The 25,153-nt window shown below is 64.5% G+C and overlaps 3 protein-coding genes and 1 long non-coding RNA gene across 9 annotated transcripts in view; 2 read left to right on the top strand and 2 right to left on the bottom strand.

Annotated features, from left to right (window-relative positions):
• Window positions 1-10,786, top strand: part of ACSF3 (acyl-CoA synthetase family member 3) — a 53,294-nt gene extending 42,508 nt beyond the window's left edge. For all 4 annotated transcript variants that reach the window (XM_064723547.1, XM_064723548.1, XM_064723549.1 and 1 more), the window contains 3 exons: window positions 8,415-8,549; window positions 8,662-8,773; window positions 10,234-10,786. In XM_064723547.1, coding sequence (XP_064579617.1) covers window positions 8,415-8,549; window positions 8,662-8,773; window positions 10,234-10,351 — 365 coding nt within the window. In that variant the 3' untranslated portion in view covers window positions 10,352-10,786. The remainder of the gene's footprint in view (window positions 1-8,414; window positions 8,550-8,661; window positions 8,774-10,233) is intronic.
• On the bottom strand, window positions 1,983-10,103 carry LOC135452986 (uncharacterized). The gene is made up of 4 exons (XR_010441743.1): window positions 9,973-10,103; window positions 6,944-7,226; window positions 4,058-4,156; window positions 1,983-2,869 (listed from the first exon to the last, which is right to left on the bottom strand). It is a non-coding gene; the product is annotated as an uncharacterized LOC135452986 (long non-coding RNA).
• Window positions 10,787-14,605: 3,819 nt separating the features above from the next.
• CDH15 (cadherin 15) lies at window positions 14,606-20,554 on the top strand. Its single transcript, XM_064723377.1, has 14 exons — window positions 14,606-14,748; window positions 16,435-16,578; window positions 16,696-16,851; window positions 16,928-17,072; window positions 17,174-17,334; window positions 17,519-17,647; window positions 17,755-17,940; window positions 18,009-18,262; window positions 18,333-18,475; window positions 18,549-18,785; window positions 18,855-19,094; window positions 19,492-19,628; window positions 19,709-19,864; window positions 19,937-20,554. The coding sequence occupies exons 1-14, from the start codon at window positions 14,698-14,700 to the stop codon at window positions 20,132-20,134; spliced, it is 2,337 nt and encodes a 778-aa protein (XP_064579447.1). The 5' UTR covers window positions 14,606-14,697; the 3' UTR covers window positions 20,135-20,554.
• On the bottom strand, window positions 20,472-24,618 carry SLC22A31 (solute carrier family 22 member 31). Of its 3 annotated transcripts, none has more exons than XR_010441722.1 (10): window positions 24,577-24,618; window positions 22,783-22,886; window positions 22,555-22,709; window positions 22,180-22,348; window positions 21,807-21,928; window positions 21,599-21,707; window positions 21,306-21,520; window positions 21,104-21,215; window positions 20,590-21,024; window positions 20,472-20,534 (listed from the first exon to the last, which is right to left on the bottom strand). XR_010441722.1 is itself a non-coding variant. In XM_064723378.1 (9 exons), exons 1-9 carry the CDS (start codon window positions 23,692-23,694, stop codon window positions 20,676-20,678), a joined length of 1,674 nt encoding a protein of 557 aa, XP_064579448.1. In that variant the 3' UTR covers window positions 20,472-20,675. The 3 variants fall into 3 exon arrangements, 1 of the variants encoding a protein (XP_064579448.1); XR_010441721.1 differs by lacking the exon at window positions 24,577-24,618 and adding an exon at window positions 23,356-23,694; XM_064723378.1 differs by lacking the exon at window positions 24,577-24,618 and adding an exon at window positions 23,356-23,694 and having other exon boundaries at window positions 20,472-21,024.
• Window positions 24,619-25,153: the final 535 nt, after the last annotated feature.

The following is a 25,153-nucleotide window of genomic DNA, read 5'->3' as shown; positions in this document are numbered from 1 at the left end:
CTGGCACAGGCTGTGGGAGGGTGTCAGTGCCAGCCCAGGCCAAGACTGGAGCAGGGACCATCTGCAGCAAGAACAACAGGAGAAACGTGGCTCTTTGTACCTGGTGGGCAAAGCTGCTGCCCAGGGGGTGTGCTGGGAGGTCTGGCTTGCAGGGGATGGGAGAGGGATGGGTTGGAGAAGGGATGAATTGGAGCAAGGGTTGGAGAAGGGGTGAATTGGAGAAGGGATGGACTGGAGAAGGGGTGCAGTGGATGCTGCTTTCCCTGCCCCAGGAGGATCCTGAGTGCAGACACAGTGCAGTGGGACACTGACACCAGAGGGTGATGCCCAAACACTGCCCTGCCTTCTTCCCTGTGCTCAGACAAGGAGAAAAATCCTCCTGGGAGCAGGGAAAGGTCAGTGTGGTGGGATGAACCCACTCACAGGAGCCAGGATGGGGTTGTGGAGGGAAATGTGGGTGGTGAAGGAAATGGGAGGTGCAGACAAGCCAGGAGGGTCAGTGGGCATCAGCCTGACTTCTCACCCTGCTGAGGGGTGCAGTAAATGTGAGGAGCCTTTGGAAAATACCTGTGTGAGGGGAAGGAATCTCTGACAGATGAGCCAAGACAAGGGGTAGCTGCACTCAGGGCAGGTGCCCAAGCCCCTCTGTCCCCTGGCTGGAAGCAGGGTGGGCAGAGCTCAGCTCAGGCTTGAATCAGGCTTGCCTTACCTGCTCCTTTCCCCTGCAGGTCGCTGAGCTGCTGCCAGCTCTGCTGGCACTGCTCCATGTCCCACGCAGCCACACAGCGTGGGGGGGAGAGCCTTATTAGCACAGCTCTTTGTGAGATGCCCTTGAGTGATTTATTTTTTTTTCCAGGTGTAAATGCCAGGGGAGGCTGTTCCAGTGCTTCCCATTCTTTCATCTCAGCAGGGCTTTGCCCTTTCTCCCAGCGTGGCTCTGACAGCAGGCTCAGAGCTGCTGCCTGTGGAATACAAAGTTCCCTGCTACAGAGCATGACAGGAATTCATTCCAGCCTGGGCCCTGCTTCTTTTTTTATTTATTTCTGATTTTATTTTCTCCTCATGCTGGCTGCTCCAGGAGTCTCTGGAGAAGTTTTGAGAGTGGGGAGTGCATTGTTTAACCCCTTTCTCCTGGGAGCAGGCAGCTTGAAGATGACCCAAAGCCTTTCCCAGATCAATCATGGAATAGCCTCAGCTGGAAGGGATGCATTAAGATATCAAAGTACAGATCCTGGCCTTGCACAGACACCCAACAATCCCAGCCTGTGCCTGAGAGCATTGTCCAAACTCTCCTGGAGCTGTGGCAGCTTTGGGGCTGTGCCCATTCCCTCAGGCAGGGACAGCTTCCTCTGTCCCAGGCTGCTCCAAGCCCTGTCCAACGTGGCCTTGGGCACTCCCAGGGATCCAGGGGCAGCCACAGCTTCCCTGGGCACCTGTGCCAGGGCCTCACACCCTCACAGAGAAGGATTTCTCCTTGATATCCCATCTAACCCTTCCCCCTTTCAGTTTAAAGCCATTCCCTGTGTCCTGTCCCTCCATCCTTGTCCCAGTCTCTCTCCTGCTCTCCTGCAGCACCTTTGGGGGCTCTGAGCTGTCCCTGGAGCCTCTCCTGTCCAGGTGAGCCCCCCCAGGTGTCCCAGCCTGGCTCCAGCATCTCCTCACCCTGGCTCTGTGAGTGCAGCTGGGGCTGCCTGGGGAGCAGCAGCTCCAGGCTGAGCTGCCCTGCCTGTGCCCAGCCCAGGGACAGATCTGCAGCTGCTGAGCCTCTCCCCTCCCTGGTCCTGGGCCCTGCTGGAGTATGCTGGCAGCAGTTTGGGGCTGTGCTGCCAGCCAGGGCTGCCCGTGCCAGGAGAGCAGCTGGGCCCAGAGGCAGTGCCAGCCCGTCCCCATGCCCTGGCTCCGCTGGGCAGGGCAGGGACACCAGGAAAGGCTTTGTCCTGCACCAGGGAGCTGCTGGGGAGAGGAATAATTGCTGTGCAATTAATATACGTGTGGTTTTTTGAGGAAGTTTCAGACTCTCCCCCTCAGGAGCCTTTGATGCTTTATTAATGATCGTGGGCTGTCCAAATACAGAGGGAGCCCCGAGCAGCCCCAGTGCCCTTGGACAGGATCTCCTGTGAGCCCAAGGTGAGCTGCTGAGGGTGGATGGACTCAGGTGTCCCCCAGCAGGCACTCCAGGGTTGGGACACACTCCAAAGGGAGCAGGGAGCTGCACATGGGGCCGGGCAGGTCTCACCCTCCTGCTCTGAGCAGGGTGAGAAAGGTGGGAAAGGCAGGAGCTGATGATCTCAGATGGATTTGGATTACCAGGAGCAGCCTGCTCCCAGGGAATGGGAGTGCTGGAGGGCTGGGGTGGATGGGGATCACTGGGGAGAGCAGACCCAGTCTTTCCCCAGTCTAATTAATGTTAATTAGCTACAATTAGTGCTCCTGACCTCTGTTGGCAGCCAAGATGGCTGACAGCAGGGACAGGCATTCCTCACTTCCACGCAATAAATCAAGCTAAAGGTGCTCAGTTATTCAGCCTATCATTCAGCATTTCATTAAAGAGATCTGTGCACATTCATCAGTGCTGCTGAGCCTCAACCCCTGCAGGAGCAGGGATGGCTCCCAGCAATCCCAGCAGTGCCAGCAAGGCTCTGGATCGCTGAGCTGCATCTCTCAGGTGCTGAGAACTCACCCAAGCACAGGATTCCAGCACAGGGTGACCCACAGTGAGGGTGCTGCTGGTCCTGCAGGGAGATGTGGCTTGGAGAGAGGTCCCACCTGGAGGATGAGGGGCAATTCCTGAGCTGGGACACGCTGGAAGGTCCCTGTTGGAGGCAGGGTGTTGATTCAGCTGGGCCCTGCTTTGCCATGGTGTCTTCTCCTAGGGAGCAAGCAACAGGACAAGAGTGAGCAGCCTTCCCTGGTATTTAACAGCCTTGGAAATCAGGGGAGCTTTCCTCATGGGAAGGGATGCCCAGGGCAGCAGTGGAGCCTCCATCCCTGCAGGGATTTAAAACCATGAGGATGTGGCACTTGGGGACATGGGTTAGTGCTGGGGAATGGGTGGAATTTCCTTTTCCAAGGGCTTTTTTTAAGCTAAATAATTCCATTCCTCATGCCAACATCATTCCCATGGCAGGCTTGGAGGAGGACTCTGCCTCTTGCTCTGCAGGATTTGTGCTGCCCATGCATCCTGTGCCCTCCCTGTGCCAGGGCTGCATGGATAAATGCCCCACCAGGCTGGCACACTGTATCAATCTTGTTTAATAGACTGGAAAGCTGCTTGCACTGTGCAGGTCGGGGGAGCAGGGTGATGGATTGCACCTTCCCCGAGCCCAGCGCCGCTGATATATAATGAAATATTTATGATTTATTCCAGCTAATAAACTGGAGTGAAGGGTGTGATGGATGGGAGCAGATGGGGGATCTGTGCATGCAGTTTTCCTGGTGTGGGGGCAGGGAAAGGTGGATGCCTGTGACAGAGGCAGCGCTCGGCCACCCATCCCACAGAGGGGATGGATTATCTAATTCCTATAAAAAGCCTTTAGCACCCGCCTTATAATCATTTATCCACCGCACTGTGGCTGTTCTCCAGCACAGGAGCCTCTGGGAATGGGAACAAACCATTTCTCTTTGCACTGGGCTTGGGAGCTCGTGCCCAGAGGGATGGGAAGAGAGGCAGAGTGAGCACAGCAATGTCACTGCTGTGCCACACTCAGCAGCTGCCCAGCCCCACTGTGTCTGTGCCACCTGCAAAAAAATCCTTCCCAGGGGTTTAGGAGGGTGCTGGGACACTAAAGTGCCCTGGAAAGAGCAGGGGAACTTGAAAGCACGTGAGAAATGTGACAGGCATGTGGAGCAGGAGGATTCCAAAGCCTGTGAAGGAGCATTCCCATGGTCTGATCTGCAGGCAGGAAAACTCTGCTGAAAGGAGGAGGAAGGAGGAGGATGGAGGAGGACCTTGCTGCCAGCATCCTCTCAGTGGTCAGGGGGACCATCACAAGCCCTGGCTGGTCCCCATCCAGCTGTGGGTGCTGGGGTTGGAGATTTGCTCCTGCAAAATGCTCACCTGGCAAAGGGGGTTTGAGCTCCCAGATTTTGGCTCTGCTCTCCCAGAGGTGTGGATCAGGCTCTTCATCACCTGCCTGGGCTGTTGGACCAATCCTACCTGGAAAATAAATCCTAACCTAATGAGTGAGGTGTGTGTGCCAGAGGCTGAGCTCTGCCCAGCCTGATGGACCAGCAGCTCCAGCAGTGCTTCCAGGGAGGTGGGAGGCAGGTAGGAGTTAATGCCAGGGTACAGCAAAGATCCAGAGCCTCCTGCCCACTGCTCCTCATCCCCAGCTGTTCCCTTTGTGCCTGATCAGCCTCTGGATCAGTGTGCTTGGGGATCCTCTGCTGAAAGGCACCAGAGAAGGGCAAAGACTGATTATTCCCTGCAAGATTCCCAGGAATTTTCCAGCTGGGAGCTTGCTGGTCCCCCCCACATGCTCACTGGGTGAGAGCAGCAATTCCAGAGGAATGCAGGAGGATGTGCTCGGCTCTTCCCTCTGGAAATGAGGAATCCTCATGGCAGGAGAGCAGCTGACAGCAGGGAATTCCTCCTGGAATTTGGGAAAAAAACCCAAACATAGACTCCCAAGGTGCACCGTGTGGTCTGCAGGAGCTCTGCTGGCTGCCCGTGGGTGGCACATGGTGGCTGTCCCCAGAGGAGCTCTCTGTGTCACCTGGAGGAGTGGCTGTGAGACATTCCTGCTCCCTGTCCCCACTCTGAGGAGCACTGGGCTGGGCTCTGCATGGAGCCAAGAGTTTGCAAAAATCAGGAGTGATTCATTAACAGCAAAAGGGTCTAATTAATATTTGAAAGTGCTCCAAGCACATTCTCTGCTGGCAGGGAGGAGCCCCCCAGCATCCCCTGGAGCTCCGGGCTGGAGCATGAACTGCTCAGAGCAGGAGGCTGAAATAATCAGCAAAGTCATTTGCCTTTCTGAGGGACATTTGCTGTTTCTTGGTGTTTTCTGCAGTGCAGCACTTGGTCTGCTGGAGCTGGGACAGGCAAGGGGGGACATCAGAGCTGCAGAGAGCCCCATCCCTGGGAGTGATGCTGGTGAGGCAGGATCTGCTGGTGGCACAGGGCTGTGGGCTTTGGTTCCAAGCTGGCAGTGCCCATCCTTGGATTGGGAGAGCACCCAGAGCACAGCCAGGCCAGGAACATCCCTGCTCTCAGATCCACTGTGGCAGGACACAAAGATTTCACTGATCTTCCCGTTCCAAGTGGATTCTCTTCTGTGCACCCCACTCAAAGGGCAGCACCAGCTCCTCTGCCCTGACAGACCTTTTCACTGTCCCAGAGCTGGCACCACACTTGAAATCACCTGGGAAGCTCCTGCCAGGTCCCTGTGGAGCTCTGAGCACCAAGGAGGAGGTGCAGGGGTCCCGTGGGGCGGGGAGGCAGCTCCAGGAGCCGGGGGAGCCTGGTGACAGCTCTGGGACAGTTTGTAAATCGCGGTGGCACCGCCTGCTCCGGGCCGGCCCCGCCTGCCACTCCGGGCTCGCACGTCTGTGCTGTCACTGCCACCAAGCTGGTGACACCTGTTGGCAAACAGGCACGGGCTCCCGGGGGACGTCTGTGCCCCAAGCAGGATGGTGAGGAGCCTGGGCTGGGCTCACCTCTCATCAGCCACATGCAGGATTGAAATCCTGGACTCCCAGAGCCCCAGTGCAAAGCCAGCACTGTCCCTGTTTGTCCAGCACATCCCAGAACAATCCTGACCCTCTGTCTAAACCAGGCTGAAGTCACCTGATTTACCTAAGAAGTAATCTTTTAATGAATACTTCAGCTACCTTAGAGCTCCCCAAAGCCACTCAGCGTTTCCTTTCCTGAGCCCAAGTGTTCCCCAGGTCAATAGCTGGTTGTGGCTTTGATGTGGGAGCTGTGCTGTGTTTGCCAGGAACAAACCACCCTGTGCAGGTGAGGGTGTTGACACAGGTGAGGGTTTGATCCTGCAGCTCAGCTCGAGGAGCAGAGGGGCTCTTGTTGTTCTCCACACCCTGGGGAGCAGCTCCAGCAGCCTCTGGGTGCCCACGAGGTCTCAGCACTCACTGAAGGAGGTGCTCAAACTGCAGCAGAGTCCCAAGGGCCCTTCTGTGTTTGCAGCGAGGATTTTGCAACTTGAGGAACCTCATGGCAGAAATCTCTGCAGTTTGAGTTGGGAAATGTTGGTCTCCATTGCCTGTGTCTCCTTCTGCATCTCCCTGGGAGGGTGGTGAGGGCTGAAACAGGTTATCCAGAGCAGCTGTGGCTGCTCCCAGATCCCTGGAAGTGTCCAAGGCCAGGCTGGACAGGGCTTGGAGCACCCTGGGATTGTGGAAGGTGTCCCTGCCATGGCAGGGGTGGAACAAGATGAGTTTTAAGGTCCTTCCAACCCAAACCTTCCCCTAATTCTACGTTTTTTACTGGATAAATATATCTGTAACTGCCTGTAACTCCAGCAAAGGGCAGCCCCCACCAGCACAGAGCCTGCTCAGTATGCAGCTCAGCAGAGCCTTTAACATTTCACAGAACAGATGCCCACTGAGCATCTTGAAACAAATCCAAAGGTAGCAGTGACGGCTGCTGTCAGGGAGCAGCAATCCCACGGCCCCACGTGCCATGAGGTGCTGCTGCCGCTGCTCTGTGTGCTGACAGGAGCTGGGTGCAGTGCCCCAGGCAGGCAGGGCAGGAGAGGGGCTGTCACACACCCTCCTCTCATCTGCCAAAATTCCTTTCTGGTGCAGCTGGCCCGGGGCAGGGAGTGCTGGTTGTGGTTCTGAGCTGCATCCTGCTGGATGGAGCAGCTGGGATGGAAGGGACACAGCAGCAGCAGCTCCATGCAGGGCTGGGGGATGGATGGGGCAGGGACTCACCTGTGACCCCCCAGGACAGGCACTGGTGGCTCATGGGGTAAGAACTCACCTGTGACCCCCAGGAGGACAGGCACAGTCCTTGCTGTGGCTCTCAGGGCAGCCCCACGTTGGAGGTGACACTCAGCCCTGCTGGGGACAGTCGCTGAGCAAATTCAGCATCTCCTTTTCACTGCTCTGGAATCCCCCGCTGGCTGGGGAGGCAGGGAGTGCTGCCTGATGTGCTGGGCTGGAAGCAGATGGTGCAGGGCAGAGGGTGACAGGGCTGTCCTCAGTGGATGGCATCCCCAGGGCACTCGGGGCTGTCAGTGGGCACTGACAGCCAGGGCCTGCTGCTGGAGAGGAGATGGAAAGGAGGAGATGGGGGGAATTGCAGAGCTGGTCCCAGGAGCTCCCAGCAGTCACAATAATAATGTGACAGATCCCCTGCCTGGGCTGTGCTGCCAGGGCAGTGCAGGGATCTGTGTGGGGAGCAGAACTGTCAGGGATCACTCACCCCATCAGGGCACAGGGAGAGCAAATGTGGCTGGTTTCCTGTGCTGACACCCCAAAGAATGACATGGGAGCTGTGTGCCACTGGGGCAGGGCTGAATTCCCTCTCCTCTCCCCATCTTCTCTGTGTGAATAAGCAGCTCCTGCCTCTCCAGTGCCACCAGTTAATTACTGTCCCCTGTCCCACTGTGTGTCAGTCACACACCCCAGGCTCAGGGTGCAGGAGGCAGTTCATCACAGCAGCCACGGCTTCCTCCCCACCCCAAGCAGCCAAACACCCCGAGAGCCCCAGTTTCAAACTCTCCCCAACTCCAGAACATTCCAGACAGCCTTCAGCATCCACAGAGTGCCAAGGGGCAGCAAATACAGGAACAATCAATCATTCCCTGGCTGGGCTGAGCTGCTCAGGATTTTGGCAGCTGCCAGCTGAGCAGGGACACAGCTCTTCTGGGGAGCAGCCTGGATTTTCAGCACTGATTCTGATGCTTCCTTGCCCTGACAGTTTAAATCCCTGGGCCTTTGCTGCACCACAGTGCCAGAGGTGAGCTGGAAATGGGCTGTGAAAACTGCATCATGCTGGCACTTCTGTGGTACCTGGGCTGGGCTGATTATGGGATCACACCTGTGGGAAGGACAGGTTGGACCAAACATCTTGCTCAGGACAGGCTCATTTTCCCAATGTCATTCCCCTCCCCCCCCTTTTTTTTTTTTTTTGGTGGAATCACAGAATGGTTTCATTTGGAAGGACCTTAAAGCTCCTCTCACTCCACCTTCCACTATCCCAGGTGGCTCCAAGCCCTGTCCAGGCTGGCCGTGAACACTTCCAGGGATCCAGGGGCAGCCACAGCTTCTCTGGGCACCCTGTGCCAGGGCCTGCCCGCCCTCATAGCCAGGAATTCCTTCCCAATATCCATCCCTTGCAGCAGCGGGAGCCCATTCCCCTTGCAGCACCAGCAGAGTGCCACATCCCCGTGCCAGGAGAGGCAGAGGGGGTGAAGGAGCAGCCTCTGATGGAGCTGTGTGTTTTCCAGGAGACACAGCAGCCTACAAGGATGGGGTGTACTGGATCAAGGGCCGCACCTCCGTGGACATCATCAAGAACGGGGGGTTCAAGGTCAGCGCGCTGGAGGTGGAGCGGCAGCTGCTGGCGCACCCCCACATCGCAGGTGTGTGCTGACATCCCGTGGCCTTTCCCTCCCCCTCACACCTGAGCCCTGCTGTGCCCAGCTGGGCCCCAGGAGCTGCCCAGGTCCCTGAGGGTCCCTGCTGTCCCTGCAGACGTGGCAGTGATCGGGCCCCCGGACGTGGTGTGGGGACAGCGGGTCAGCGCCGTGGTGAAGCTGCGCCAGGGCCAGATGCTCTCCGTGAAGGACCTCAAGGACTGGGCCAGGTAGAACCCCAGGAGGGGACAGGGGAGCAGGCTCAAAGCCAGCAGTGTCCTCATGGAGAGGGTCACAGAGTCATGGAATGGTTTAGGTGGGAAGGGATCTTAAGGCTCACCCAGTGTCACCCCTTCCATGGGCAGGGACACCTTCACTAGGCCAGGGTGCTCCCAGCCCTGTCCAGCCTGGCCTTGGATGCTTCCAGGGGATCCAAGGGCAGCCACAATTTCTCTGGGCAATTGTGCCAGGGCCTCTTCACCCTCCCAGGGAAGAATTTCTTCCCAATATCCCATCCATCCCTTCCCTTTGGTAGTTTGAAGCCATCCCACCTTGTCCAAGCACTCCAGGCCCGATAAAAAAGTTCTCATAGAAAGTCTCTTCTCCCGTCTGAACAAGCCCATCTCTCTCAGCTTTTCCTCACAGGAGAGATGACCACTGTGCCTTAGGTGGCTACTCATCCCTAAATCCCGTGCTGGGGACATTGATGACCCAGCCAGGAGATCCCTCCATGCCCCACCTGCAGCCTTGGGGATCCCCCAGGCTGTTCTGGGGGTGCCGGGCAGGGGGCTTTGCCCAGGCCCCCCTCCCAGAGTGTTCCCTGCACGGTTCTTCCCGTGGCCGTCCCCAGCTCTGTGACAGGGACGTGGCTGTCCCCAGCCCTCTCACGGGGACACGGCTGTCCCCAGCTCTGTGACAGAGATGTGGCTGTCCCCAGCCCTGTCACAGGGACGCGGCTCTGGTCCCCAGCCCCGTGACGGGGACGCGGCTCCGGTGCCCTTGAACGCGAATCCCCCGCAGGGTCCGGCTGCGCTCCCCGCCCGCCTCTCCCTCTCGCCCTGTCTCTCCCCTTTATGTTTTATGTCACTTAGGCTGGCCGGGCCCCGTTCTCGCACTGCTGGCAGGAGACACATGTCCCTCCTCAGAGTGATTCATTTTGCGGCTCTCGCCGTGCCCGGTGCTCCGCGGCGACAGGCGCCATCCCGAGCTGGCGGCTCCATATGGCCGGGCGCTGGTGGCGGTGGCAGGAGGCCGCCCGGGGCTCCGGGGGCTCGGCAGCCTCGGCATCTCACCCTGGAGCCAGTGCCAGGCGCTGGGCACGGCCCGGGCTTGGTGACACACGGGCAGCAGAAGGCAGGAGAGCCCCCCTGCGCTCGGAATGGGGCTGGGATCGCTGATCTGTCACCCACATGCCCCGGGAGGGACTCACCTGCGGCACCTCGGGGCTGGCACCGGGAGCACGTGGGGCCCTGCACTCCTCACAGCACTGTCCCTGCCCTGGGGACATCCCTGATCCCAGCTGCAGGGTCTGCAGAGACAAACTGGGAACAAACATCCTGCCGCATCTCCGGGGGCCTGAGCTTAAATGGGCTCCTGGGCTGTGGGTGGAGGTCCCAGCTGGGGCTGGTTGGGCTCCTGGGAAGGCTCAGCTGGCCCTGCCCAGCTGTGACAGCCCAGTTTGGTGTTCCAGGGACACCATGGCTCCCTACGCCATCCCGACAGAGCTGATCGTGGTGGAGGAGATCCCGCGCAACCAGATGGGCAAAGTCAACAAGAAGGAGCTGCTGAAACGCTTTTACCCAGCCTAGGGCCCACCTGGGGGGGCTTGGCCCTGATCCAGGGCATTCTGCCCCTGAGGAGGAGCCAGCGGATCGTCCCTGGCAGCTCTGGGCTCACTGACTGCAGCCTAGCCCTTGATGAATGTCCAATAAAAATAGGGTTTGTCCCTCCTGGCTGAGCTGAGCCAGAGCTGCAGGGTTGGGGTTTCCTTGTGGGGAGCCCTTTGCAGGAATCACAGAATCACAGAATGGTTTGGGTTGGAAGGGACCTTAAAGTGCATCCAGTGCCACCCCTGCCATGGCAGGGACATCTCCCACTGTCCCAGGTGCTCCAAGCCCTGTCCAAACTTGGACACTGCCAGGGATCCAGGGACAGCCACAGCTGCTCTGGGCACCTGTGCCAGGACCTCCTCACCCTCACAGGGAATGATTTCCCAGCAGAAATAAAGAATAAATCTAAAATCATACATAAATACTGACTCTATTATCCAGTTCGTCCACCACCACCAAGTGACCCCAGTATTCTATTAATGAATTCCACCTTTCATGATGATCCCACCTTTCTACATGGAAGTTTGTCCTGTTTGACTCCACACATGAGCTGCCAGCCCCAGAGGGTCGATGGTGCCAGTGGGGCACAGCAGCCCCCATCCAGTGGGTCCATCTGCTCTGGTCCTGTCCAGTGCTGAGGGGTGACAGGCAGCCCCAGCTTTCCCAGCAGCTGGTGGGGCTCTGGAAGCACCAGGGAGGGCAGGAGGAACAAGGAGCACGAGTAATTACAGGGATTCCTTTGTTAGGGTCACCAGAGCCCCAAAAATCTGGGAGGACATGGAGGGGACCATGGCAGGCACACGGTGCTGGGCACAGCAGGCAGGGAGGGGCTGGATGAGAGTGGGGCTGGGAAAAAGGGGAAGGGGGTGTGGATGGGGACAGGATTTCTCCAGCCCACGGCACTGGGGTCTGGCCATGGGCCCGCTCTGTCCATCCCCACACCCTGCCCACTGTGGCATCTCCTGGATTTCCGTACTCCAGGCTCAAAAGGACCTGAGATGGGGACACGAGGGACACCCAGAGCTCCTGAGGCGCCTCTCAGTGTGTGTCTGTCCCACGTGGCAGGCACAGGGACACACACGTGTGCAGCCCACAGCAGCGGGAGGGCCCCAGCCCACCCTTTGTTAAAACATCAACGATGCAGTAAATTTTTTAACTTACCAAATAGATCAATATCAAATTATCATGTCTCGCATTCATAACTCTTAAGCAAGCAACAATGGAGAGAGACAAGGTCACTGGAGAATAAATAGCAGCAAAAGCTCTTAATGATCTATCATTCTCGACAACCCCGGGCACCCCGCACCAGCCCGGTGACAAGATCATTAATAAAGCTCTGCAGGAACGCTATCGATTGCTGTGATGGATGATCACAGGTAGCAAATACTGTAAAACACCTGGCTGTCACACTCTGAATGAGGAGCTGGACTCACACCTCGGCAGGGACCAGCCTGGGGCTGTGCCAGGTTTGCTCCTCGGGGATTCCCACAGGGAGGGGGTCAGGCCTGAGCCCGGTTTGGGGCTGCCATCCCTGCTGGGCCCTCCTGCTCCCAGCTCCACTCCCACGCTGCTGAACATCCCTGTAGCTGGGGCCTGTTAATTAAAAGCATCAGTAAAACACCTGGTCACAGTGGCCTGAGTGGAGCTGAGCTGGGTGGGGATGGGGTGACCTGGTGCCACTGGATGGACCTGGGGACCTCCGGGGACACCAGCACAGCCAGGACCGTGGGGATGGATGGGATCCTGAGGTCGTGGGCTCTGCTCCCCCCACACTGCATCCCTCAGGGTGCAGTGGGGCTCGGTGTGTCCCCCCAGCTCCAGGCACTGCTCTTGCCAGCCACACGGCATTGACGGTGGGATCATATGTACACAACCATTCAATTACCCCGTAATGGCTGCAGGCGATTAAGCCATCAATCTCCTTCATTAGGGCCTGCCAGGCCCGGCCCAGCATCACCCAATAAAACCATTAAAACAACAACAACAACCACCCAAAGCAGCAGCTTTAATGCATTGACCGTAACCTCAGCCCGTGACAGCGCTGGGGGTGTCCCCAGCTGGGGACCCACTCACCCCGAGGATGTGTTGCCCTGCTTTGGCATCCCCAGGGAGCTGGGGGCTGCCCACCCCTCTGTGCCCCCCAGCTCAGCACGCCAGGACCTGCTCTAGCACTTTATAGCTGACATTATCTTTTATTGCCATATAAAACCCAAGCTCCAGTGCTTTATGGGGCTGTGCTGGCGTGTGGCACCTCTGCACTCCCAGCTGCTGCCTCTGCCCCCTGGGCACTGCCCTGACCCCCCCAGGCACTGCACGGGGGTCACAGCTGGTCCCAGTGCGCCACACCACACCTGAGGGACACGACTGTGCCACACGGAGGTCATGGCAGGTCCAGCTGCCCCCTACACTGGGGATGTCACTGTCCCAGCACACACAGTGGGGTACGACTGCTCCCAACAGCCGTGAGTGACACTTGCACTGCTGGGCAGCTCAGGGGTGCCATGGGAGGGGGAGCCCTCCAAAATCGAGTGACCCAGCGCCCAGAGCAGCGCGGGAAGTCCCAGTCCTGGGCTGGCCAAAATTTGTGGGATCCCAAATGCCAGGAGCCGCGGTTTGCAGGGGCTGTCACAGATCCCGTGCCGCAGCCGTGCCCAGCCCTGTCCCCAGGAGCGGGGCTGGAGCCCTGTCAGAGCCATCACGTCCGCCCTGCCCGCTCGGTGCCGGTGGCACGGAACATCTGCTCGGCTGGCAGGGCTGGCAGGGGCGGGGGCGGCCCCAGGACCCCCGGCCAGCGCCGCTCCTCGCCCTGACGCTGATGCGGGGTGACGGGGCGGCGGGGCGGACGGATGGGATCGGACAGACAGACGGGCAAGTGAGCGCCGCTGCCCCCGCCACGGCCCGGCCACGCCGCGGGTCACCCGTGCCCGACACTCACCGGCTCTGAGTGTGAGCTGGCTATGTGTCCCGTTCATAGCACAGCTCAGCTGCTGGCTATGGACGGGACACATCCCTCATCCCTCCTCCTGTGTCCTTTCCCCATCCCCGTGCTGGGCACCCGCACCGAGGGCACCCAGGACATTTATCCCCAAGGAAGGGACAACGCTGGGCAGGGGCCCCAGAGCTGCCCAGCAGGGTCCAGACGGTGCCACCAGTGTCACCGACACATTTTCACTTCCTTGCCAAGCCCAGGACTCGGTTTCCCGGGAGGGCAGGAACTCCTCGCCCACGCCGCCCTGCCCGGGGGTTCGTGGGTCTCCATCCCGGCTGCACTGGGGTCCCCCGGGGATGGGGATGCTCCCGGTGAGGCAGCGCGGGCTGCGAGGACCGCCGGAACCGGGGCCGGTGGCCGGGACGATGCTGCCACCTGGTGCCACGGCAAGGCTGCGACACCCGGACAGGCACAGGGCGTCGGGGGAAGCACCGGGACCGGCACCGGGGTCGGGGGAATCACTGGGACCGAGACCGGGTGGACAAAAACACCGGGACTGGCCGCGGGGTCGAGGGCAGCACTGTGACTGCCCGAGGGGGTCGGAGAAAGCACCGGGACCGGGGGTCGGGGACAGCGCCGGGAGAGGCAGCGGGGCCCGAGAGCCTTGTCGGGACTCCCGGAGCAGCCCCCGCCCGGTGGGAACCCGCCGGGCCCGGGAGACCCGGGACGCTGCCGGTCCCTCTCCCGACTCCGCTCTGGGACGGGGCCCGACGCCAACACAGACGGCACCGGCAACGGCCGGGGGTGGACGGGCGGGCTCGCCCCGACGGGAGGCGCGGCCGAGCGGGGCGGGAAGAAGCGGTCCTGGTCCCTCTCCCTCTCCTTGTCCTGATCCTGGTCCAGGTCCATGTCCAGGTCCAGGTCCAGGTCCAGGTCCAGGTCCCCGTCTCACTGTCGGTGTCGGAGCCTGTCCCGGTTCCTATCCCGGTTCCTGTCCCGGTCTCGGTCCCTGTCCCTGTCCCGGTGCCGGAGCAGCCGGGGGGCAGCGGCCCCGTCTCTCCCCCTCCCGCCCGCCCCGTCGCGGCATCCCCGGCCCGCGCCCGGCGCAGCTGCCGCGTTCCCCCCGCCCTGCCCGGGCTCTGCTCCCCCGGCCCGGCCCCGCGCCCCCGACCCGGCCAGTGGGGACCCCCCCGCCCCGCACCCCCTCGGCCCCCGCACCGCCCCCGTCGGGCCCCGCGGGCCGGGCAGGGCCGGGCAGGGGCGCGGGCCGGGGCCGGGGGCGGCGGGCCCAGCTGCCCGCGGGGGGTGCGGTGCCCGCAGCACTTGTGCTGTCACTCAGCCAGGCCCGCCGCTATTTCAGCTCGGGGCCGGCGGCCGGGCTGTGCCCCGCTCCAACATGGGCCCCCCGCTCCTCCTCGCCTGCCTGCTCGCCCCGCTCTGCGCTCGGGTAAGGCCTGGGGGACACCGGGACCGCGGGGGGACCGGGGGACCCCGGGCGGGATGGGGACCCCCGGCCCCAGGAGGGCTGCCTGGGATGGGGAGCCTGACACGGAGCCGGGGGTCGGCCGGACCCCAGAGCTCGTGGGAACTCATCCGTGGGGGCAGCGGGGATGGGGCTGGGGGCGATGGGGGCTCGGAGCCCCTCTTGAGGCGTTTCCCACCCCACAGATGGCGGCGGCAGGGGGGGCCTGCGGCTCCGGCACATTGCCCGCGCCTGGGCCGGGATGGGCTGAGATGGGCTCGGGGGGAGGGTTAGCGGCTTAAAGACGCCCTGCTCCTCTTTTCCCACCCCAGCTGTGGTCCCAGGGCTCCCTGAACCCCCCTGTCCCTTCAGGCCCCCCCAGAGCCCCTCATCCTGGTCCCAGGCCTGAGCCACAGGGGCCGGTGGGGTTCTGGCTTGGAGCCTGCGTTCGGCTGCTTCAGGGCAGGGGAAGGAAAGGGGATCAGCCCCACAGGAACGGGGCCGCCAGCATCCCTCCCTCACATCCCGATCCCCCCCAGCTCCAGCGGCCCCCGGGGACGGGCGGGGGGCTTCTCCTGCTGGAGGAGGGAGCAGAGAAAGACCTGGAGGCCACAGCGCAGCCCCCGAGCCTCAGAACCAGCCCCTTGTGCTGCCCACCCCGTGGGGCTGGGACATAGCCCCCTGCCCACAGCCCCTCCCGGGGACCCCCGGCACGGCCAGCCCCCCTGCCCCGGTCCCCTGTCCCCCATCAGGGGCACACACGGCCCCCAGAGTTCCAGGGAACCCCAGCACAGCCAGCCCCACTGCCCCCTTCCCCTGTCCCCCATCAGGGGCACACACACAGCCACCGGTGCAGGCACAGCTGGGCACAGATGTGGGTGCAAGGCTGGCACTGCCCAGATGTGCTCCCTGGGAGGAGGGGACAGCGCCTGTCCCCGGGCCCAGGACAAGGGTGGCACGGAGCTGGGGGCGGGTGGCTGCATGCACACCTCTCTGTCCCCTCCCCACCCCCAGCTCCCACAGTCCCCCCACATTCACCCCAAATCCCTGACCTCGGTCCCACACAGCCCCATAACCCATCCTTGCCCCCACAGCTCCCTGACCCCTCCGCAGCCCACCAGAACTCCTGTCGCCCTTGCTTCCATCCCCAATCTCCCCTCACAGCCCCCAGCTCCATCCCAGGCCCCCAACTCCCTCTGCCTCCCCCCAGCACCCCAGCCCTGTCCCCCAGGGTCACACTGACAGCCCAAACTGACCCCTGAGCCCCCAGCTCTCTCTGCCACATCTGTGTGGTGACAGTGACATGGGGGGCAGGCCATGGTGGGTGCTGCCTGCCCAGGGGTCCTGTGGGGCACAGCCCATGCTCAGGGAACCACCAGGGCCATTTGTGGGGCACCCCTTCCTGGTGAGCCCAGCAGGACACCCATCACCACCACACCGGGGTGCCAGGGGACACTGGCACAGAGCTCCTGGGCAAGCTGGGTGGCCTCTGTGTCAGTGTCCCCTGCCAGTGTCCCCTGTCCCCAGACCCAACCCCAGCCCCACCAGGGGGACCCAGCACCGTGTACCCCGCTGTGCACCCCCAGCCCAGGGGCAGCTCCCTGCCCACTGCCCTGGAATCCCACCCCAGCCCGGAGCTTTGGGGTCTCTGGCAGCACCGTGTCCCCCCAGGGCGCCAGCCCAGCCCAGGCAGGAGCTGCAGCCCCCCAGGCCTGGGGCCAGCACGAGGCCCCTCGGCGGGTGAAGAGGGCCTGGGTGATCCCCCCCATCAGCGTCTCGGAGAACCACAAGCGCATCCCCCACCTCCTGGTGCAGGTAGGTGACAGCCCCCAGCTTCTCAGCTCACAGAGGGGCACCCCAGATTGCACAGGGGCACCCCAGAGGGGCACAGACCCCAGCCTGGGACCCCCAGCCCTGATTTTCCTGGGGCAGATCAAGTCAGACAAGCAGCAGCCCGGCGGGGTGATCTACAGCATCAAAGGGCCAGGGGTGGATGAGGAGCCTCTGGGCATCTTCTCCATCGACAAGTTCAGCGGGAAGGTTTTCCTCAACGCCATGCTGGACCGGGAGGAGCACGACCGCTACCGGGTAAGGACGGTCCTGGGTGTCCCCAGCCCCTCCCTGTGTCCCCAGGGAGATCCTGACCCCCACTCTGCACCCACAGCTCCGAGCCTTCGCCCTGGACCTGGGCGGGGTCACCCTGGAGGAGCCCACGGACCTGGAGATCATCGTGGTGGACCAGAACGACAACCGACCGCTGTTCCGGCAGGACGTGTTCACCGGGAGGGTGGTGGAGGGCGCTGAGCCAGGTGGGGCCGGGCTGGGATGGGATTCGTTGGGATGGGATGGGACAGGATGGGGGCACCGAGCCAGTCCCGAGCCAGCACCCACCGGTGCTCCGGGCCCACAGGGACCTGCGTGATGACGGTGGATGCCACCGACGCCGACGACCCCGACACGGACAACGCGGCCCTGCGCTATTCCATCCTGGAGCAGGGCGCTGCGGGAATGTTCAGCATCAACGCCACCACGGGGGAGATCTGCACGGCACGGCCCGGCCTCGACCGGGAGGTACCGGGGTGGGGGCACCGGGATGGGGCTGGGGGGCACCGGCACTCGGGGCAGCCACGGGCACCCCACATGGGGAAACCACAGCTCCATCCATGAGCGTGGGGACAGGGTGGGTGGGCAGAGCTGGGGGATCCCTGTGCTCCCTGGGGCTGGGGGCTCAGCTCTGGCCCCCCGTTCCCCACAGACCATGGGGGTGTACAACCTGACGGTGCAGGCGGCCGACATGTCCGGGGACGGGCTGACCACCACGGCCATGGCCGTCATCTACCTGGAGGACATCAACGACAACGCTCCCGAGTTCACCAAGGAGGAGGTACCAGGATGTGGGGATGAGCCAGGCTCAGCGGGGCGGGAGCTGCCCCCCCGGGGGTCTGAGCCCCCCAAAGGGGCAGAATCCAGCCCCGCTCCGCTCTGCCCCAGTTCTCCATGGAGGTGGAGGAGCAGGCGGCCGGCGTGGACGTGGGCAAGGTTTTTGTGCACGACAAGGACCTGGCGGGCTCGCCCAGCTGGTTGGCCAAATTCACCATCCTGGAGGGCGACCCCGAGGGCGCCTTCGCCATCCGGACCGACCCGCACACCAACGACGGCGTGCTCTCCGTGCTCAAGGTGGGCAGGGGGCAGCCGGGGGTCCCCGGGGCTCTCAGGGCTCCGCTGACCCCCGGCCCCTCCCGCAGCCGCTGGACCACGAGGTGCGGGACCGCTTCGAGCTGACGGTGTCGGTGCAGAACGAGCGGCCGCTGGAGCCCTCGGCCCCCGGCAGCCCCCGGGCTCTGGCCACGGTGCGGGTGCGGGTGCGGGACGTGAACGAGGCGCCCGCGTTCCGCGAGAACCCGCGGCGGGTCAGCGTCCTGGAGGGGACCCCGCCGGGCACGGCCATCACCACCTACACCGCCAGCGACCCCGACACGCAGCAGCTGCAGAGCCTCTCGTGAGTGCCGCTCCCCTCCCGCGGCCCCGGGCCGGGATGGGGGCGATGTCTCACCGCCCCTCGCCCACAGCTACGCGCTGCTCTACGACCCCGCGGACTGGCTGCAGATGGACCCTCACAGCGGCACCGTGCGCACCAAGCGGGAGCTGCTGCACCCGTCCGCCTTCCTGCAGGGCGGCTGGTACATCGCGCTGGTGCTCGCCCGCGACGATGGTGAGTGAGCCCCACGGTGCCCCCCGGGCCCCGCGGCCCCGCTGCCCCCGCTGAGCCCCTGCTCTGTCCCCAGCCGAGCCCCCGCTCTCGGCCACCGGCACGCTGTCCATCGAGATCCTGGAGGTGAACGACCACGCTCCGCAGCTGCAGCCGCCGGCCGGGGTGCTCTGCGGGCGGCCGGGCCGCGGGGGGACGCTGCTCCTGGGGGCCACCGACGACGACCGCCCCCCGCACGGCGCCCCCTTCCACTTCCAGCTGAGCCCCCAGCACCCGCAGCTCGCCCGCAACTGGAGCCTCGCCCGCTTCAATGGTGAGGGGCAGCCTCAGGGCAGGGGGGACGCTGCACGGAGGGTCCCGCTGACCCCTGCCCACCCCGCAGTGACCCACGCCGTGCTGGCCGTGCTGGCCGAGCTGCCCGAGGGGCCCTACTCGCTGCCGCTGCTGCTCCGGGACTCGGGGACGCCGCCGCGGGAGCAGCAGCAGCTGCTGAACGTCTCCGTGTGCCACTGCGGCCGCGACGGCGCCTGCCTGGACGGGGCTCTGGCCGCGGCCCGCGCCGGGGCCGGCATCACCCTCGGGGCGCTCATGATCATCGCGGGCAGCACCATCCTCCTCCTCGGTGAGTGGGACCCCCACCGTCCTTCCCCCCATCCCTCCACCCCAGCCCCGTGCTGGTCCGGGCCACCCCTCCGAGCCCCACCAGCCCCTTCTGTCACCCTGACCCCCACCCAGCGCCCCATCTTGGGCCTGGCCTCCCACCCAACCCCACCCATGACCCCCAACGCCTCCCCCTGCCCAGCAACCCCTCCTGACCGCAATCCCGACCCCCTCATTGCCCATCCTACCCCAATCCCAATCCCACCCCTATCCCTCCTCCCAGCCCGACTGCATCCCACCCCGGCCATCACCCCGTGCCCGCCGTGCCTCCCCACGCTCACACTCGTGTCCCGTGTCCCCATGCTGTCCCCATGCTGTCCCCATGATGTCCCCGCGATGTCCCCGCGGTGTCCCCGCAGTGCTGGCGGCTCTGGGCGCTGCGCGGGTGCGCGGCCGCCGCCGGGCCCTGCGCAAGGGGCTCCTGCAGCGCTCTCGGGACGACATGCGCGACAACATCCTCAACTACGACGAGCAGGGCGGGGGCGAGGAGGACCAGGTGAGCAGGAACCGTGGGCAGGGGGGTGCCGGGGGTCCGCAGCTCAGCCCCGCACCCCTAAACCCCTCCCGGCCCCGCAGGACGCCTACGACATCAACCAGCTCCGGCACCCCGAGCTCTTCTCGCCCCGGGCCAGGCCCCCCCTGCGCAGGGACGCCCCGCTCAGCTCCGGGACCCCCATGGGCCCCCGCAAGCTGCCCAGCAGCCCCTCGGACATCGAGGAGTTCATCAATGAGGTGGGTGCGGGCCCGGCAGCCCCCGGCAGTCCCCAATCACGGGGGGCTGGCGGTGACCCCCTGTCCCCGCAGGGGCTGGAGGCGGCGGACAGCGACCCCAGCGTGCCCCCCTATGACACCGCCCTCATCTACGACTACGAGGGCTCGGGCTCGGTGGCCAGCCCGCTGAGCTCCATCGTGTCCAGCCTGACGGACGAGGACCAGGACTACGATTACCTGAGCGAGTGGGGGCCCCGCTTCCGCCGCCTGGCCGACCTGTACGGGCACTAGCGGGGAGGGGCAGGAGGGGACACCCAGGAGGGGCTGGGGCAGGGACGGGGCAGGGGGCAGCTCACACACACACAGGAGATGCCCAGAGCGGCGGCTTCACCAATGGACCCGCACAGGATGCCCGGCTGGAGCGGCTTTGCACACGCGCGTGCAACGAGAGGCTCCGTGCAGGGGGTGCACACCCGCACACCCCGCAGAGCCCAGCTCAGCAAACCTGGGGGGGGGGAACGCCGGAGTGAGCCCCGCACATCTGGGGAGGGGGCGAGGAGACCCCTGGGCACCCCATAATAAAGAGCGGGGGTTGGTGGCGGGGCTGCGTGACCCCCCCCCACACCAGTAGAAACAAGGCACTTTTATTGGGAGCCGGCAGCGCCCCCGGGGGGCTCCATCCCCGCCCCAGGCCCCCAGCGCCGCCGCTCCGGGGGCACCCCCGGGGGGCTCCATCCCCGCCCCAGGCCCCCCGCGCCGCGGGGACCCGGCCCCAGCCCATCCCTCCTGCCGCTCCCCGGGCGGGGGTCGCTGCTCAGCCCCCCGGGCACCGCTACATCTCGCGGGGGGGCTCCGGGGAGCGCAGCGTCCTCCTGCCGGGGGCGGCCAGGCAGGAATAGTCGTGGGGGAGGGCGCGGGGGGCCAGCAGGGGCAGGTGGTCCTCGCGGGGGCCGCGGCGGAACAGGGGCGGGCGGCGGCGGCTCTCGCCGTCCTGCAGGGACTGCGGCAGCGCCCGGCCCTGGCTCTCGGGCAGCAGCATGATGCTCAGCACGGCCAGGATGGCGAAGGACGCGAACACGACGTGGTGCAGGAAGAAGCCGCGGCTGTTGGGGATGGCGGTGATGGGCGCCGCCGCTTTGCCCACGAAGTTGGCGCCCAGGACCAGGCCCAGGCCGGCGCCCCTGCGGGAGGAACGCGCTCAGGGGGCTCTGCCCGTGCCCCCGCTCCGGGGCTGCACAGGACGGGGCAGCTCCCCCTCACCTGACCACGGTGGGGAGAACCTCGCTGGCAAAGAAGATGCTGAGCATGGTGACGGCGTGGGAGGCGGCCGTGCCCACCACGGACAGCGTGAGGACGATGAGCTCCAGCAGGTCTGCGGGGGGTGAAGCACATCAGGGGCAAACCCCGCACCCTCCTCTGCCCCCATGGCTGGGGCGGGGTCCGGGGGTCCCGCGGGCCTTACACTGGGTGAGGGCCAGCAGCAGCAGGGAGGAGATGCCGGTGAGCACGGTGCAGAGCAGGAGGATGGCGCGGCGCCCGAAGCGCTCGGCCGTCAGGCACACGAACAGGCAGGCGGCCGCCTCGGTGCCCAGCAGCGCCAGGTGCGAGGAGAAGAAGTGGGGCAGGTGCGGGAGCAGGTTGCGGGTGAAGCAGTGGCGGATGCCGGAGCCGATGAACCTGAGGGACAGCGGGGTCAGGGGGCCGCCAGTGGCACCCCCAGCCCCAGGCTCACCCCGCGGCACCCCCGGCGCTCACGCCGCGAAGCCGAGGATGACGCCGTTCTTCCAGATGACCCTGGTGCCGCAGATCTCGCACACCGAGTGGAACCGGGGCCGCTGGGGCCCCTCGGACAGCGCCTCCAGCTCTGCCGGGAGAGGGGAAACGGGGATAGAGCCGGCTCTGTCCCACCACCCCGCAGCCAGGCTTGGGCACGGGGCCGATGCCCTCGCAGTGCCCCACGCACCCGCCGCGAGGCTGTCCTGGGGACAGTTGTCTTCGGCCAGCGCCTGCAGGCTCCTCCTGGCGCTCTCCAGCTGCCGTGTGGCCAGCAGCCAGCGCGGGGGCTCCAGCAGCAGCGCCGGGCACCTGGGGCCGGGAGTCAGGTCACAGGATCCCCACGGGCCTGGCCACCCTCCAGCACCGACCTTCCCATTCCCACCTGGCTTCAAAGCAACGCTGCCCAGAAACCCTCAGCTCCAAACTGAGCAAACATTTACCCAGGGTGGGGGGTTCCACTCCTCTGGAGAGCCCCGGGCGGGGTGTCCTGGGCTGGGAACAGCTTGGCACCAGCCCCGGGCACAGCCCAGCCCCGCGCAGCCCCTGCCCGGGCTCCTTACCACCAGCTGGCAGCCAGCAGGGCCAGGATCATGGTGACAGCGCCCTGCAGCACCCGCCAGTCCCGGCACAGCAGGGCCAGCCCCGGCAGCAGCAGCTCCCCGGCCATCCAGAAGAACCCGGCCACCATGGTCACCCCCAGGCGGTGGGGGGGGTCACACAGCTCCAGCCCTGGCAGGGGGCGAGGGGCCACAGTGGGTGCCAAGGACACGGGGCACCCTGTGCCCTGGAGCATCCTGTATTCCATCCTGGGACACCCCACAGCCTGGAGCACCCCGCACCCCAGAGCATCCTGTATTCCAGCCCATCCCGCACCCCAGGGCACCCTGGAGCATCCCCAGCCCCCAAACCCCTCGGGGTGCCCCCCTCACACTCACGTGCCACATAAAGGGCGAGGAAAGCTCCTGCCAGCGCTGCCCCAAAGAGCAGCCGCGCCACCAGGACCATGAGGAAATCCACAGCCAGTGCCACGCCGAGCCCCACGGGCACGGCCAGCGCCAGGCACAGCAGGAAGGTGGGACGGCGGCCGAACCTGCCAGGGACGGGCTGTGAGGGGCTGGGCACGGTGCCCCCTGCCCGCGGGGCTGCCCAGGGACCCCCATTACCTGTCACAGGCCAGGCCGGCGGTGACACTGCCCAGGGTCCAGCCCAGCAGGTGCGTGGTCTGCTCCAGGGGCACCTTCCAGCGCGAGGCACACACCAGGTCCCACTGCGGGGACACAGCGGGGAGGGGTCAGCGAGGGGGGCTTGGCAGACCCCCGGCACTGCCCACAGGGCTGGGATGGGCAGGGGTGCAGGGCTCCTGGAGAGCCCCCACCCCACAAACAGAGATGTGGGACACATGTGGGGGGACAGTACTGGTGATTCCACCCTGCAGCCCCTCAGCACCTTCCCCAGGGCTCCCCCAGCCAGCCCCGAACCCCTCCAGGGGTCACTGCTGCCCCTGCACGCCCAGGCCTTTCCCGAGGGATCATTTCCGGACCCCCAGCCGGCTCTGGTGGCTGGGACCCCCCAGTTTGTTCCCCCCGACTCCTCTCAGGTGTCCCCCCCAGAGCGTTCCCAGCTCCCTCCTTTACCCACGGACCCCTCACCCCCTCCAGCGCCGCAGGCTGCCCCAGGCCCGGGGTCCCCCGCCCTCCCCAGCCCCGGCACCCCCAGTCCCGCACCCCCGTGCCCACCTGCGTGACGAGGTTGGCGCGGAGGCCGGCGGCGGGCAGCGCGTAGTGCCAGCCGCGGGTGCAGGGCGCGGTGCCGTTGGGCCGGGGGCTGCCGGCGGGGTAGCGGTACAGCTGGCAGGGGCTCCAGCCGCCGCGGAGGCGCGGCACGGCGGCGCGGAGCAGCGCGGGGCCGCCCAGGCGGCGGAGCGGCGGCGGCAGCAGCGCGGGGTCGGGGCGGCAGCGGTGCGGGGGCTCCGCGCCCAGCGCCCAGCCCAGCGCCCAGCCCAGCGCCAGCGCCGCGCACGGCGCCCACCCCCCCGCCGCCCGCCGGCCCCGCGGCCGCGACCCCCGGAGCGCCATCGCCACCGGCACCGGCACCGGCACAGCGCTCGGCTCGGCGCGGCCAGGTGGGGCGGCACCGGCCGGACCCGCCCCGCGGCACCGCCCCGACCGCTCCCTCCGATCTGACCCCAGCCCCGGTTCAGACCCCGCCAGCCCCGGTTCGGACCCCTCCAGTCCCGGTTCGGATTCCCCCCGTCCCGTTTCAGACCCCCACCCCCAGTTCACTCTGCCGCAAACACGAGGCTCAGTCCCAGTCTGATCGCCCCTCAAGCCTGGTTTGTCTCCCCAGCCTGGTTCAAAAACTCCAGCCACAAGTCAGATCCCTGGCCTGGTTCCCAAACCCCAGCCCGGTTCCCAAACCCCAGCCCCGATCCCGAATGCCTGTCCCGGTTCCCAAACCCCAGCCCCAGTCCCAATCCCTGTCCCGGTTCGCCCCCCTCAGCCCCAGTTCACTCCCCCCAACCCTGGCCCCAGTTCCCACAGCCCTCTGCACCCCCAGCCTGGTTTGCCCCCCAAGCCCCCCAGTTTGGCTCTCCAAGCCCCATTCCCCCAGTTCCCAGTTCAGCCCCAGTTTGCCTCCCCCAGCCCCAGTTCACTGCCCCACCCCAGCTCAGCCCCTCTCTCCATGGTGCTCCTGACCCCTCTCAGGACTGGGGACCCCCAGCCCAGCCCGTGTTGGGGTCCTGGGGCACAACCGAGGGTTCCAGGACCCATCTGGGAACACCCACAAAGGCACCCAGGTCCCCCCAGACCTCAGAGGGGGCCGGGGGAATCAGTGACAGCCCCTCGAGGAAGGGAACGTGCTGGCACCCAGCACCACGTGAGCCCGTGGGAAGAGCCAACAGAGCAGCCAAACTGCAAACAGGCTCCACTTCCCTCTTCCTTCTAAAATTTACTCACAAATGTGATTTCTGGGGGCAGCAGCATCACTCGGTGTTCAGCTTCAGACCTGCAATGGTGGAAAAACTCCATCTGCAAAATCACATTGAAAGCCACACTGAAAAATCACACCTGCAAACTCACATTGAAAAATCACACTAAAAAAAAAAAATCCCATCTGCATTGTTTTGCCTCCCTCTGAGGGATCCACACCCCTACACACATCTGGGAGTTACACCGGGAGGAAAACTGGAGACTCCCAAGGTCACCAGCACCATGGTCAGATGAGCCTGTGGGACTTTCCAGCTTCACATGCTCATGAAAGGCCTCTCTGTGACTACAGAGACAAATTTATGGCTGTTTAACAAAATAAAGACAGGGATGGAAATGAATCCAAGAACAAGTGTTACCTGTGGCTGCTTTCAGCTCCTGACACAGGAGCACCCCCTGGTTCCACACTCATCCCACAGCCCAGGAAAAGGGTGAGGGGAAAATCCCTCTGCTGCAGCTGGGCCATGGCACTGCCATCCTGCTGAGGGTGTGTGAGCCCCCGTCCTGGTGCCAGCGGTGCCAAGGCAGGGGCTGAGGGCTGGGCAGG

This window comes from Zonotrichia leucophrys, chromosome 11, assembly GCF_028769735.1.
Source record: "Zonotrichia leucophrys gambelii isolate GWCS_2022_RI chromosome 11, RI_Zleu_2.0, whole genome shotgun sequence".
NCBI classification, from domain to species: domain Eukaryota; kingdom Metazoa; phylum Chordata; class Aves; order Passeriformes; family Passerellidae; genus Zonotrichia; species Zonotrichia leucophrys.
The sequence above is the reverse complement of the archived record's forward strand: the minus strand, read 5'-3'. Positions and strand labels throughout refer to the sequence as shown.